Source organism: Oncorhynchus tshawytscha, unplaced genomic scaffold (genome assembly GCF_018296145.1).
Source record: "Oncorhynchus tshawytscha isolate Ot180627B unplaced genomic scaffold, Otsh_v2.0 Un_contig_2847_pilon_pilon, whole genome shotgun sequence".
Taxonomy (NCBI): domain Eukaryota; kingdom Metazoa; phylum Chordata; class Actinopteri; order Salmoniformes; family Salmonidae; genus Oncorhynchus; species Oncorhynchus tshawytscha.
Genome location: NW_024609148.1, coordinates 77,590 through 93,674, shown reverse-complemented (window position 1 = coordinate 93,674; position 16,085 = coordinate 77,590). Strand labels below are relative to the sequence as shown.

The 16,085-nt window shown below is 43.2% G+C and overlaps 1 protein-coding gene across 1 annotated transcript; it reads right to left on the bottom strand.

Moving 5' to 3' along the window:
• Positions 1–3,290: 3,290 nt before the first annotated feature.
• Positions 3,291–4,884, bottom strand: LOC121844338. Its single transcript, XM_042314345.1, has 4 exons — positions 4,475–4,884; positions 4,036–4,185; positions 3,758–3,834; positions 3,291–3,460 (listed from the first exon to the last, which is right to left on the bottom strand). The coding sequence occupies exons 1-4, from the start codon at positions 4,761–4,763 to the stop codon at positions 3,335–3,337; spliced, it is 642 nt and encodes a 213-aa protein (XP_042170279.1). The 5' UTR covers positions 4,764–4,884; the 3' UTR covers positions 3,291–3,334.
• Between the last annotated feature and the right edge of the window lie 11,201 nt (positions 4,885–16,085).

Here is a 16,085-nt window from a genome sequence, read left to right as displayed (position 1 = left end):
CAAAATTGTAATTATTCGCCTACCTCCTCATGCCTTTTGCACACATTGTATATAGACTCCCCCCTTTGTTTTCTACTGTGTTATTGACTTGTTAATTGTTTATTCCATGTGTAACTCTGTGTTGTCTGCTCACACTGCTATGCTTTATCTTGGCCAGGTCGCAGTTGCAAATGAGAACTTGTTCTCAACTGGCCTACCTGGTTAAATAAAGGTGAAATAAAAAAAATAAAAAATAACATTTTATGAGACTAAACTGGACTAGACTAGTACATTTTATGAGACTAAACTAGACTAGTACATTTTATGAGACTAAACTAGACTAGACTATTACATTTTATGAGACTAAACTGGACTAGACTATTACATTTTATGAGACTAAACTGGACTAGACTATTACATTTTATGAGACTAAACTGGACTAGACTATTACATTTTATGAGACTAAACTGGACTAGACTATTACATTTTATGAGACTAAACTGGACTAGACTATTACATTTTGAGACTAAACTAGACTATTACATTTTATGAGACTAAACTGGACTAGACTATTACATTTTGAGACTAGACTAGACTATTACATTTTGAGACTAGACTATTACATTTTATGAGACTAAACAAGACTAGACTATTACATTTTATGACACTACACAAATTGAGGACAAAGACAGTATCACTAAGTCTGGTTGATAATTCTCTGTGTTAAACCAAACCGTACCTCTCCTGTAACTCACAGTAATGGATACCAAACATCTGGTTAAATCACATTATCTGTTTCCAAACACCCAAACTTGTGCTCTAAATAGTAGGCATTTTGACTCTGTGAACAAAACTACATTTTATATAGTAGCACATGTCAAATTAAAACAAATTAAATACGCTTTAAAGGCCACGATGTCGTATTAATGTCAGGATTTCATCTAGTAGAATTCACTGCACACTATTGAGGAAGAGAATCATCTTTCTTGACCCATGTGACTGACAGCTGTTAATAATGAGCTGAAGGGAAACAATATACCATAATGAACTAGTGGTGGGGATACCACTGCATTCTCAGGATGAGCGTAGTACGCTGCTGTACCATAATGAACTAGTGGTGGGGATACCACTGCATTCTCAGGATGAGCGTAGTACGCTGCTGTACCATAATGAACTAGTGGTGGGGATACCACTGCATTCTCAGGATGAGGGAAGTATGCTGCTGTACCATAATGAACTAGTGGTGGGGATACCACTGCATTCTCAGGATGAGCGTAGTACGCTGCTGTACCATAATGAACTAGTGGTGGGGATACCACTGCATTCTCAGGATGAGGGAAGTATGCTGCTGTACCATAATGCTGTTTCCTCCAGTCAGTTCATCCTAACACTGTTCCTCTGCTACCTGTAGGTGCTGTTTCCTCCAGTCAGTTCATCCTAACACTGTTCCTCTGCTCCTTGTAGGTGCTGTGTCCTCCAGGCAGTTCATCCTAACACTGTTCCTCTGCTCCCTGTAGGTGCTGTTTCCTCCAGTCAGTTCATCCTAACACTGTTCCTCTGCTACCTGTAGGTTCTGTGTCCTCCAGTCAGTTCATCCTAACACTGTTCCTCTGCTACCTGTAGGTGCTGTGTCCTCCAGTCAGTTCATCCTAACACTGTTCCTCTGCTACCTGTAGGTGCTGTGTCCTCCAGTCAGTTCATCCTAACACTGTTCCTCTGCTCCTTGTAGGTGCTGTGTCCTCCAGTCAGTTCATCCTAACACTGTTCCTCTGCTACCTGTAGGTGCTGTGTCCTCCAGTCAGTTCATCCTAACACTGTTCCTCTGCTACCTGTAGGTGCTGTTTCCTCCAGTCAGTTCATCCTAACACTGTTCCTCTGCTCCCTGTAGGTGCTGTTTCCTCCAGTCAGGATGGGATCTCTGCAGCAGAGGTGGAGCTGAGAGTCAGACCAGGAGACAATGTTGTTCTTCATTGTGACATCAAAGACAATATGTTAACAGATTGGTACAGAAACAGCTCCGTTGGGAACAGGAGTCATTTCAGAATGTCCAAATCCAATCCTGTCCGTCGATTCTATTTCCTGTTGCGTTCTCAACAGTTCTATGATCTACTGATAACTAACGTCTCTGAATCTGACCTGGGACTCTACTACTGTGGGAGCTGGCAGAGACCTGTGGTGAACAAGGAAGGGATTCTCAGTGACACAGAAGAAGAGGTCTACTACCATGGAAATGTCATCACCAGACTTTCATTTGGTAAGAAAATACTGTTTCTTGTTTCTTTCTTTAGGTTGCCGTACAAAATACATTTACATATGTTGTAATGCCAGAGAATCAGAATCTCAATGAGAGACAAGTTTCTTATTTTATGCTTGTGTTTATGTCCAGAAACCCGTCCTACTGAGCCCTCCTCCTCCTCCCCTGATGTAGACTGTGGGCTGTGTTGGATGATGCTGTTCAGTCTGTGTCCTGTGTCTGCTCTCCTCTCCTCTCTCCTCTCCTTCTTCTGTGTCTACTCTACTATTGATGACTGTTATTGGTTTCACTCTGCTGGTATTGATGGATGGTATAGGTCTCACTCTGCTGGTATTGATGACTGTTATTGGTTTCACTCTGTTGGTATTGATGACTGTTATTGGTTTCACTCTGCTGGTATTGATGACTGTTATTGGTTTCACTCTGTTGGTATTGATGACTGTTATTGGTTTCACTCTGTTGGTATTGATGACTGTTATTGGTTTCACTCTGCTGGTATTGATGGATGGTATAGGTCTCACTCTGCTGGTATTGATGGATGGTATAGGTCTCACTCTGCTGGTATTGATGGCTGGTATAGGTCTCACTCTGCTGGTATTGATGGATGGTATAGGTCTCACTCTGCTGGTATTGATGGCTGGTATAGGTCTCACTCTGCTGGTATTGATGGATGGTATAGGTCTCACTCTGCTGGTATTGATGGATGGTATAGGTCTCACTCTGCTGGTATTGATGGATGGTATAGGTCTCACTCTGCTGGTATTGATGGCTGGTATAGGTCTCACTCTGCTGGTATTGATGGCTGGTATAGGTCTCACTCTGCTGGTATTGATGGCTGGTATAGGTCTCACTCTGCTGGTATTGATGACTGGTATAGGTCTCACACTCTGCTGGTATTGATGACTGGTATAGATCTCACTCTGCTGGTATTGATGGCTGGTATTGGTCTTAATAGCTGGTATAGGTCTCACTCTGCTGGTATTGATGGATGGTATAGGTCTCACTCTGCTGGTATTGATGGCTGGTATAGGTCTCACTCTGCTGGTATTGATGGCTGGTATAGGTCTCACTCGCTGCTGGTATTGATGGATGGTTTATGTCTCACACTCTGCTGGTATTGATGTCTGAGTATGTACTGAAGTCAGAGTTCTTGGTTGTCTTCTTCTTCTTTGGTCTCCTCTGTCCCTGACGGATATCCAACGAGGCATAACACAAGTCTCCTTCCTCCTGAGAGAGAGAGAGAGAGAGAGAGAGAGAGAGAGAGAGAGAGAGAGAGAGAGAGAGAGAGAGAGAGAGAGAGAGAGACAGAAAATGAAGCAGAGAGAGAGAGAGATTATTTAAATATTCTGTTAATATTATTGAAATATAAACATTAATATTATACAATATGTTTTGTTGCTATCTATCTTCTGTTTTTAGTTATTATAAATGCATTGGAAAAAATACTTTGTGAATAGGGTAGGGTTTCCAAACACATGGACTACAAATCAAGATGGCCACCCAGAATAAAACTACAACACCCACTCTGACTGTAGTCTGCTCTCTGCTGTCACTTCCCCTGGTGGTCGTCCTGTTCAGAGGAACCTGAGTCTCAGTTGGAGCTGCAGAGGAAGAGTTATCACCATCAAAACAACAAGTTTGAGTTGAAAATAGAACATATCAGTTAAAAGATAGTAGATGTTTACTTATTGTTGTTAAAATCGTAGGTAATTATTTAAATAATATGTTAGACTGATTCGTATTACCCAGACTTAAAACATGAATGAGTGATAAGTTAATCCTGACTGAGGGAGTGAGTTTACCTGTTGTTCTGCAGAAGGAGTAGACACAGGCAGAGGAGAGGAGAGAGGAGAGGAGAGCAGACACAGGACACAGACTGAACAGCAACATCCAACACAGACCACAGTCTACAGGAGGAGGGGAGGAGGAGGAGGACTCAGGAGGACTGACGTCTGGACACAACATTAAACAGAAACAGAACTGCACTATTAGAAACAATCAAGACCTTCTCAATAATATATTGTTAGTCATGACTCTTGGTTGTTTAAACATGAATTTGAGGAGACATTTGATGAGTTTAGATTAGTCTCAGAGGGTTCATTCAAAATAAGTTGCATTCTTTGGCGTTCCTTCCAACTCAACCTCTCGTTCAAAGGAACCCAGACACACCAATACTAATACAATATGAATAACACCAAAGATACAGACAGAAGATAAAGACAGAATTATAACTGTTCTTACCAAGTGAAATCCTAGTGGTGATGTTTCCATAGTGGTTCAACTCTTTCTGTTCAATTCCTCCTTTACCTCCATCTTCCACTACCTTCTTCTCCACAGTCCCACAGTAGTAGAGTCCCAGGTCAGATTCAGTGATGTTCTCAATCAGTAGATCATAGGAGTTGTTAGAGGGGTTCCACACCAAATTATATCCAGGGAAAGGGTTGGGAATGTCCTGTAGATCTTGGTAAAAGTCATAAATTGAAATAACTAGAGGAGGCTGGTACCTGTGAGAACAGTTCCTATACCACATAATGTGAACTCCAGTAGTTATGTTACAGTCACAGTAGAGAGTGATGTTGTCTCCTGGTCTGACTCTCAGCTCCTCCTCTGCTGCAGAGATCCCATCCTGACTGCAGGAAACAGCACCTACAGGTAGCAGAGGAACAGTGTTAGGATGAACTGACTGGAGGAAACAGCACCTACAGGTAGCAGAGGAACAGTGTTAGGAAAAACTACACATTTTGTTCATCATAAACTTCTCTACATACAGAAATATAGCAAACATCACAGTCATCAAACATCTCAATAACACATCTAGTCATAAAACCACATGAAGGAATCAGATATCAGGCAGCTATTAGACCCAGTAAAACAAACAAGTTTAAATCCCTTAGCTGACAAGGTACAAAACTGTCGTTCTGCCCCTGAAAAGGCAGTTAACCCACTGTTCCCTAGTAGGCCGTCATTGAAAATAAGAATTTGTTCTTAACTGACTTGCCTAGTTAAATAAAGGTACAATTTTAAAAAATGAATCATGGTCAAAGTAAACCTACTGCAACATCATTAAACACACCATGAAGAACCAAACACTAATGTTGATGTCACTTTGATCCTTGACAGAGAAGACTTGAGACAGAGACCTATCTTGAGACAGAGACCTATCTTGAGACAGAGACCTATCTTGAGACAGAGACCTATCTTGAGACAGAGGCCTATCATGAGACAGAGACCTATCTTGAGACAGAGACCTATCTTGAGACAGAGGCCTATCATGAGACAGAGACCTATCTTGAGACAGAGACCTGTCTTGAGACAGAGGCCTATCTTGAGACAGAGACCTGTCTTGAGACAGAGGCCTATCATGAGACAGAGACCTATCTTGAGACAGAGAGACAGAGGCCTATCTTGAGACAGAGGCCTATCTTGAGACAGAGACCTATCTTGAGACAGAGGCCTATCTTGAGACAGAGACCTATCTTGAGACAGAGGCCTATCTTGAGACAGAGACCTGTCTTGAGACAGAGGCCTATCATGAGACAGAGACCTATCTTGAGACAGAGCCCTGTCTTGAGACAGAGGCCTATCTTGAGACAGAGGCCTATCTTGAGACAAAGACCTGTCTTGAGACAGAGGCCTATCTTGAGACAGAGGCCTATCATGAGACAGAGACCTGTTTTGAGACAGAGGCCGATCTTGAGACAGAGGATAAGGCTGGTCTCTATACCAGTATCCTGTTAGTATTAATGTTGGATTGATCTTGAGACAGAGGATAAGGCTGGTCACTATACCAGTATCCTGTTAGTATTAATGTTGGATTGATCTTGAGACAGAGGATAAGGCTGGTCTCTATACCAGTATCCTGTCAGTATTAATGTTGGATTGATCTTGAGACAGAGGATAAGGCTGGTCTCTATACCAGTATCCTGTCAGTATTAATGTTGGATTGATCTTGAGACAGAGGATAAGGCTGGTCTCTATACCAGTATCCTGTCAGTATTAATGTTTGATTGATGAAATGATGAACATCCAGTAATCATAACATTTAAAACCTGATCTGCATTAACTATTTCATGAATCACAAAATGTAGTATTTATCCACCAAACATCAAGGCCTTTCCAATCTTGGACACCCTGAATTGAAGTCAGCCAGAAACTACAAGCAGAAACTACAATATCCATGATGCTCTGGAGAGGATGTGATGGTACAGCTGTGTCTATTCTCTTAATGTCTTTTTGTTCAGGATTAGTTGGAAAACAAATGGGACATATACAGAGTGAGAAATGCACTCAGTGTGAAATGTGAGTTTATCATCAGCAGCACCATGGATGAACAACTATTTATAACTTGGATGTCCTCTTTTCCTCAGGCCAAACGGTAGACAGAGACACACAGACACACAGACAGACAGCACCATGGCAACAGCAACAGGAAGTGTGGGTTTCCTGTGTACCGAGTGTGTCTTCTCAGCCAATCAATGACTATCTCTTATATGAGTACTGTAATGTCAACATCATAATATGAGACTTAACATCATTAGTAGTGGTCAATGTATGTATATGTTTATATGTGTTTATATGTGTTTATATGTGTTTATATGTGTTTATATGTGTTTATATGTGTTTACATGTGTTTATATGTGTTTATGTGTTTATGTGTTTATATGTGTTTATGTGTTTATATGTGTTTATATGTGTTTATATGTGTTTATATGTGTTTATATGTGTTTATATGTGTTTATATGTGTTTATATGTGTTTATATGTGTTTATATGTGTTTGTTTATATGTGTTTATATGTGTTTATATGTGTTTATATGTGTTTATATGTGTTTATATGTGTTTATATGTGTTTATATGTGTTTATATGTGTTTATATGTGTTTATATGTGTTTATATGTGTTTATATGTGTTTATATGTGTTTATATGTGTTTATATGTGTTTATATGTGTTTATATGTGTTTATATGTGTTTATATGTGTTTATATGTGTTTATATGTGTTTATATGTGTTTATATGTGTTTATATGTGTTTATATGTGTTTATATGTGTTTATATGTGTTTATATGTGTTTATATGTGTTTATATGTGTTTACATGTGTTTACATGTGTTTATATGTGTTTATATGTGTTTACATGTGTTTATATGTGTTTATCATTTATCATATATAGTCCTATGTGTGTGAGGTTGTGGTTTACACAGCTAGTGCTGCTGCTCTGTAGGGGAGGAGTTAAGGGGGAACTGGGTTTCAGGTCTGAGGGGTTAAGGGGGGCCTGGGTTTCAGGTCTGAGGGGTCAAGGGGGGGCCTGTGGAGGAGTATCAGAGGAGCTGGGTCTGTCAGTAACAGTATCAGATTAGCTGGGTCTGTCAGTAACAGTATCAGAGTAGCTGGGTCTGTCAGTAACAGTATCAGAGTAGCTGGGTCTGTCAGTAACAGTATCTGAGTAGCTGGGTCTGTCAGTAACAGTATCAGAGTAGCTGGGTCTGTCAGTAACAGTATCAGAGTAGCTGGGTCTGTCAGTAACAGTATCAGAGTAGCTGGGTCTGTCAGTATCAGTATCAGAGTAGCTGGGTCTGTCAGTAACAGTATCAGAGTAGCTGGGTCTGTCAGTAACAGTATCAGAGTAGCTGGGTCTGTCAGTAACAGTATCAGAGTAGCTGGGTCTGTCAGTAACAGTATCAGAGTAGCTGGGTCTGTCAGTAACAGTATCAGAGTAGCTGGGTCTGTCAGTAACAGTATCAGAGTAGCTGGGTCTGTCAGTAACAGTATCAGAGTAGCTGGGTCTGTCAGTAACAGTATCAGAGTAGCTGGGTCTGTCAGTAACAGTATCAGAGTAGCTGGGTCTGTCAGTAACAGTATCAGAGTAGCTGGGTCTGTCAGTAACAGTATCAGAGTAGCTGGGTCTGTCAGTAACAGTATCAGAGTAGCTGGGTCTCTCTCTCTCTCTCTCTCTCTGCCCCCCTCTCTCTCTCTGGTCTCCCCTCTCTCTCTTCCCAGAGACACCCACACACACACACACCAGCGTAAGCCACAGTAGGTGACCAAGTGACGTGTGACAGTGATGGAAAACAATTGTGGTTTCTGCAGGTCTGCACCAAACCACCTCCTCCCTCCCAGAGGACAGAGAGGCAGAGGTAACACACACACACACACACACACACACACACACACACACACACACACACACACACACACACACACACACACACACACACACACACACACACACACACACACACACACACACACACACACACACACACACACACACACACACACACACACACACACACACACACACACACTCACACACACACTCACACACACACTCACACACACACACTCACACACTGACACACACACACACACACACACACACACACACACACACACACACACACACACACACACATTTGCAGGGCCACAGTAGCGCTGGTGAAGCAGTTGACACGTGACAAGAAGATATAACTGATTGTGGTTTGTACAGACCTGAATAGCATTTAACCCCTCAGTCCTCCCCTCAGACCTGAATAGCATTTAACCCCTCAGTCCTCCCCTCAGACCTGAATAGCCCCCTCCCTCCCCTCAGACCTGAATAGCATTTAACCCCTCAGGCCCATTTAACCCCTAAACCCCCCCTCAGTCCTCCCAGACCTCAGACCTGGAAACCCAGGCCCCCTAAACCCCTCAGTCCTCCCCTCAGACCTGGAAACCAGGCCCCCCTAAACCCCTCAGTCCTCCCCTCAGACCTGAAACCCAGGCCCCCCTAAACCCCTCAGTCCTCCCCTACAGACCTGAAACCCATGTAAACATACATATACATACATTGACCACTACTAATGTTGTGAAACCTGTCGACCTCGATGCTCGACCCTCCTCTTCCTGTCACAATATGGGTTTCAGAGAAAAGGACCTCGAGCTGAAAACTTTCCACTCGATCGAACCAATCGCTGCTCGTATGTCCTTTCATGGTAAAGTACATCTAGTCATGAACACGGAAATACGCAGCAAAGACCCAGCTACTCTCTGACAGTCACCATCAGACCATCAGACCACGAGATGGACAGGCTGTGTGTCGCTCTGATTACATTCTTATGTGAGTAACTTTTTACTGGGCCTTATAGCTGGATGATAGATGATTACAAGATGTGGTTTTATGGTTGAACAGATTTGTTATCTTATTATTGTGATGTTGTGATGACTGTGGAAAAGACAAGACGTTAATATTTTCATGAGGAGAAGTTTATGATGTCAAAGTGACATTCTGTGATTCATCCTAACACTGTTCCTCTGCTACCTGTACTGTTTCCTCCAGTCAGTTCATCCTAACACTGTTCCTCTGCTACCTGTAGGTGCTGTTTCCTCAGTTCAGTTCAGTTCTGTTTCCTCCAGTCAGTTCATCCTAACACTGTTCCTCTGCTACCTGTAGGTGCTGTTTCCTCCAGTCAGTTCATCCTAACACTGTTCCTCTGCTACCTGTAGGTGCTGTTTCCTCCAGTCAGTTCATCCTAACACTGTTCCTCTGCTACCTGTAGGTTCATCCTGTGTTCCTCTGCTACAGTCAGTTCATCCTAACACTGTTCCTCTGCTACCTGTAGGTGCTGTTTCCTCCAGTCAGGATGGGATCTCTGCAGCAGAGGTGGAGCTGAGAGTCAGACCAGGAGACAACGTTGTTCTTCATTGTGACATCAAAGACTCTGGTAACTGGATACATTATTGGTACAGAAACAGCTCCATTGGGAATCCTCTAGTCAGTCATTTCAGAATTTCCCCTCTAGACAGAGAGATCAGGACAATCCTGTCCTCGATTCTATTTCCTGTTGCGTTCTGGAACAGTTCTACAGATCTACTAATAACTAACGTCTCTGAATCTGACCTGGGACTCTACTACTGTGGGAGCTGGCAGATACCTGTGGTGAACAAGGAAGGGATTCTCAGTGACACAGGAAAAGATGTCTACCACCATGGAAATGTCATCACCAGACTTTCATTTGGTAAGAAAATACTGTTTCTTGTTTCTTTCTTTAGGTTGCCGTACAAAATACATTTACATATGTTGTTATGCCAGAGAATCAGAATCTCAATGAGAGGCAAGTTTCTTATTTTATGCTTGTGTTTATGTCCAGAAACCCGTCCAACTGAGCCCTCCTCCCCAGATGTAGACGGTGGGCTGTGTTGGATGTTGCTGTTCAGTCTGTGTCCTGTGTCTGCTCTCCTCTCCTCTCTCCTCTCCTCCAGCTGTGTCTACTCCTTCTGCAGAACAACAGGTCAACTGACTCTCTCACTTCCTCTCATAGTCAGTCTTCTACTTACTTTTCAGTCTCTCATTATTTGAATGTCTCTGTTTTCTGAATCAGTCGTATTATTGTCCTTGTTTGACCTCAGACTTGTTTTAATGGTGATAAACTCTTCCTCTTCAGCTCCAACTGACTCTCAGATCAAGACGACCATCAGGGGAAGTGAGAGCAGAGTACAGGTAGAGTCAGACTGGGATATTTAGTTCTTTTAGGGGTGGCCATCTTGATTTGTAGTCCATGTGTTTGTTAACCCAGCCTTATTCAATGGGATGTATAATCATTAAGAACAGAAGGCAAAAGCCTCTCTCTCTCTCTCTCTCTCTCTCTCTCTCTCTCTAACTCTCTCTCTCTCTCTCTCTCTCTAAGGAGACCTGTTTTACGCCTCGTTGGATATCCGTCAGGGACCGAGGACACCAAAGAAGAAGACAGTCCAGAACTCTGACTTCAGTACCTACTCAGCCATCAATACCAGCAGAGTGTGAGACCTATACCATCCATCAATACCAGTGGAGTGTGAGACCTATACCAGCCATCAATACCAGCAGAGTGAGACCTATACCATCCATCAATACCAGCAGAGTGAGAGCTATACCAGCCATCAATACCAGCAGAGTGAGACCTATACCAGCCATTTATACCAGCAGAGTGAGACCTATACCATCCATCAATACCAGCAGTGTGAGACCTATACCAGCCATCAATACCAGCAGAGTGTGAGACCTATACCATCAATCAATACCAGCAGAGTGAGACCTATACCAGCCATCAATACCAGCAGAGTGAGACCTATACCAGCCATTTATACCAGCAGAGTGAGACCTATACCAGCCATAAATACCAGCAGAGTGAGACCTATACAAGCCATCAATACCAGCAGAGTGAGTCCTATACCAGCTATCAATACCAGCAGAGTGAGACCTATACCATCCATCAATACCAACAGAGTGAGACCTATACCAGCCATAAATACCAACAGAGTGACACCTATACCATCCATCAATACCAGCAGAGTGAGACCTATACCAGCCATCAATACCAGCAGAGTGAGACCTATACCACCCATCAATACCAGCAGAGTGAGACCTATACCAGCCATCAATACCAGCAGAGTGAGACCTATACCAGCCATCAATACCAGCAGAGTGTGAGACGTGTACCATCCGTCAATACCAGCAGAGTGTTAGACCTATACCATCCATCAATACCAGCAGAGTGAGACCTATACCATCCATTAATACCAGGAGAGTGTGAGACCTATACCAGCCATCAATACCAGCAGAGTGAGACTTATACCAGCCATTTATACCAGCAGAGTGTGAGACCTATACCAGCCATCAATACCAGCAGAGTGAGACCTATACCAGCCATCAATACCAGTAGAGTGAGACCAATACCAGCCATCAATACCAGCAGAGTGAGACCTATACCAGCCATTTATACCAGCAGAGTGAGACCTATACCAGCCATTGAGACCTATACCAGCCATCAATACCAGCAGAGTGAGACCTATACCAGCCATCAATACCAGCAGAGTGAGTCCTATACCAGCCATCAATACCAGCAGAGTGAGACCTATACCAGCCATTTATACCAGCAGAGTGAGACCTATACCATCCATCAATACCAGCAGAGTGAGACCTATACCAGCCATCAATACCAGCAGAGTGTGACCTATACCATCCATCAATACCAGCAGAGTGAGACCTATACCAGCCATCAATACCAGCAGAGTGTGAGACGTGTACCATCCGTCAATACCAGCAGAGTGTGAGACCTATACCAGCCATCAATACCAGCAGAGTGAGACCTATACCAGCCATCATCATACCAGCAGAGTGAGACCTATACCAGCCATCAATACCAGCAGAGTGAGACCTATACCAGCCATTTATACCAGCAGAGTGAGACCTATACCAGCCATTTATACCAGCAGAGTGAGACCTATACCAGCCATCAATACCAGCAGAGTGAGTCCTATACCAGCCATCAATACCAGCAGAGTGAGACCTATACCAGCCATTTATACCAGCAGAGTGAGACCTATACCATCCATCAATACCAGCAGAGTGAGACCTATACCAGCCATCAATACCAGCAGAGTGAGACCTATACCATCCATCAATACCAGCAGAGTGTGATACCTATACCATCCATCAATACCAGCAGAGTGTGAGACCTATACCATCCATCAATACAAGCAGAGTGAGACATATACCATCCATCAATACCAGCAGAGTGTGAGACCTATACCATCCATCAATACCATCAGAGTGAAACCTATACCAGCCATCAATACCAGCAGAGTGTGAGACCTATACCATCCATCAATACCAGCAGAGTGAGACCTATACCAGCCATCAATACCATCAGAGTGAAACCTATACCATCCATCAATACCAGCAGAGTGAGACCTATACCAGCAGAGTGAGACCTATCCATCCATCAATACCAGCCATACCATCCATCAATACCAGCAGAGTGAGACCTATACCACCATACCAGCAGCCTATCCAGCCATACCAGCAGAGTGAGACCTATACCAGCCATCAATACCAACAGAGTGAGACCTATACCAGCCATCAATACCAGCAGAGTGAGACCTATACCAGCCATCAATACCAGCAGAGTGTGAGACGTGTACCATCCGTCAATACCAGCAGAGTGTGAGACCTATACCAAACATCAATACCAGCAGAGTGAGACCTATACCAGCCATCAATACCAGCAGAGTGTGACCTATACCATCCATCAATACCAGCAGAGTGAGACCTATACCAGCCATCAATACCAGCAGAGTGAGACCTATACCAGCCAATTATACAAGCAGAGTGAAACCTATACCAGCCATTTATACCAGCAGAGTGAGACCAATACCATCCATCAATACCAGCAGAGTGTGAGACCAATACCAGCCATAAATACCAGCAGAGTGAGACCTATACCATCCACCAATACCAGCAGAGTGTGAGACCTATACCTTCCATCAATACCAGCAGAGTGTGAGACCTATACCAGCCATCAATACCAGCAGAGTGTGAGACCTATACCATCCATCAATAGCAGCAGAGTGTGAGACCTATACCATCCATCAATACCAGCAGAGTGAGACCTATACCATCCATCAATACCAGCAGAGTGAGACCTATACCATCCATCAATACCAGCAGAGTGAGACCTATACCAGCCATCAATACCAGCAGAGTGAGACCTATACCAGCCATTTATACCAGCAGAGTGAGACCTATACCAGCCATCAATACCAGCAGAGTGAGACCTATACCAGCCATCAATACCAGCAGAGTGAGACCTATACCAGCCATCAATACCAGCAGAGTGAGACCTATACCAGCCATCAATACCAGCAGAGTGTGAGACCTACCATCCGTCACCTATACCAAAATCAATACCAGCAGAGTGAGACCTATACCATCCATCAATACCAGCAGAGTGAGACCTATACCAGCCATTTATACCAGCAGAGTGAGACCTATACCAGCCATCAATACCAGCAGAGTGAGACCTATACCAGCCATCAATACCAGCAGAGTGAGACCTATACCAGCCAATTATACCAGCAGAGTGAAACCTATACCAGCCATTTATACCAGCAGAGTGAGACCTATACCATCCATCAATACCAGCAGAGTGTGAGACCAATACCAGCCATAAATACCAGCAGAGTGAGACCTATACCATCCACCAATACCAGCAGAGTGTGAGACCTATACCTTCCATCAATACCAGCAGAGTGTGAGACCTATACCAGCCATCAATACCAGCAGAGTGTGAGACCTATACCAGCCATCAATACCAGCAGAGTGTGAGACCTCAATACCAGCAGAGTGAGACCTACCAGCCATCAATACCAGCAGAGTGAGACCTATACCAGCCATCAATACCAGCAGAGTGAGACCTATACCACCATCCAGCCATCAATACCAGCAGAGTGTGAGACCTACCAGCAGAGTGACCTACCAGCCATCCATCAATACCAGCAGAGTGTGAGACCTATACCAGCCATCAATACCAGCAGAGTGTGAGACCTAGCAGACCAGCAGAGTGAGACCTATACCATCCATCAATACCAGCAGAGTGAGACCTATACCAGCCATCAATACCAGCAGAGTGAGACCTATACCAGCCATCAATACCAGCAGAGTGAGACCTATACCATCCATCAATACCAGCAGAGTGTGAGACCAGCCATCAATACCAGCAGAGTGTGAGACCTATACCAGCCATCAATACCAGCAGAGTGAGACCTATACCAGCCATCAATACCAGCAGAGTGAGACCTATACCAGCCATCAATACCAGCAGAGTGAGACCTACACCAGCCATAGCTGGGAGGACCAGATGTGACAACAACAGTTTTGACGAGTGACTATTTTTTTATGTTGTTGTGTTTATTTTTTCATTGTTTTAGTTGTTGCCTTTTAACAAAAATACAATAGTGAGTTAGAAAATGTTTTTAAGCTCGAGGAATATGGTTACATAGCTCTTGATATATTTTTAGTTTGTAATTGTAGTTGTGAAAGTTCCTTGTCTTCCATTTGTAAGTGTATTGATATGTGTTAATGAAGCTGTATAAATATTGATTCAGATTAAGTAGATTTTATTTAATTGTTCTTTGTCTCCCCTTAAAGTCTCTGATTACAAGGTCATGGTTTTTGGTTTGACAAATGATCCAGCAAACCTTTCAGATGTATTTGAGGGTGTGGCTTAGATGTGAAGGGGTGTGGCTTAACTGCAAAGAGGGTGTGGCTTTAGAGGATGATCGAGATGCATAACCAGAGGTTGAAGGTTAAGGGGTGTGGTTTATAAGCTAAGTGTTATGTCTTCAAATCAAATCAAATCAAATGTTATTTGTCACATACACATGGTTAGCAGATGTTAATGCGAGTGTAACGAAATGCTTGTGCTTCTAGTTCCGACAATGCAGTAATAACGAACAAGTAATCTAACTAACAATTCCAAAAAAAACTACTGTCTTATACACAGTGTAAGGGGATAAAGAATATGTACATAAGGATATATGAATGAATGATGGTACAGAGCAGCATAGGCAAGATACAGTAGATGATATCGAGTACAGTACATACATATGAGATGAGTATGTAAACCAAGTGGCATAGTTAAAGTGGCTAGTGATACATGTATTACATAAGGATGCAGTCGATGATATAGAGTACAGTATATACGTATGCATATGAGATGAATAATGTAGGGTAGGTAACATTATATAAGGTAGCATTGTTTAAAGTGGCTAGTGATATATTTACATCATTTCCCATCAATTCCCATTATTAAAGTGGCTGGAGTTGAGTCAGTGTCATTGACAGTGTGTTGGCAGCAGCCACTCAATGTTAGTGGTGGCTGTTTAACAGTCTGATGGCCTTGAGATAGAAGCTGTTTTTCAGTCTCTCGGTCCCAGCTTTGATGCACCTGTACTGACCTCGCCTTCTGGATGACAGCGGGGTGAACAGGCAGTGGCTCGGGTGGTTGATGTCCTTGATGATCTTTATGGCCTTCCTGTAGCATCGGGTGGTGTAGGTG

Bases quoted from the DNA above. Each gene is read 5' to 3' on its own strand.
- LOC121844338 (XM_042314345.1), bottom strand. From the start codon at position 4,763: ATGTGGTATAGGAACTGTTCTCACAGGTACCAGCCTCCTCTAGTTATT. The intron at 3,835-4,035 runs GTAAACTCACTC...CTTCCTCTGCAG, and splicing joins CTCCTTCTGCAGAACAACAG to CTCCAACTGAGACTCAGGTT. The intron at 3,461-3,757 runs GTGGGTGTTGTA...TCTCTCTCTCAG, and splicing joins GAGAGCAGACTACAGTCAGA to GAGGAAGGAGACTTGTGTTA.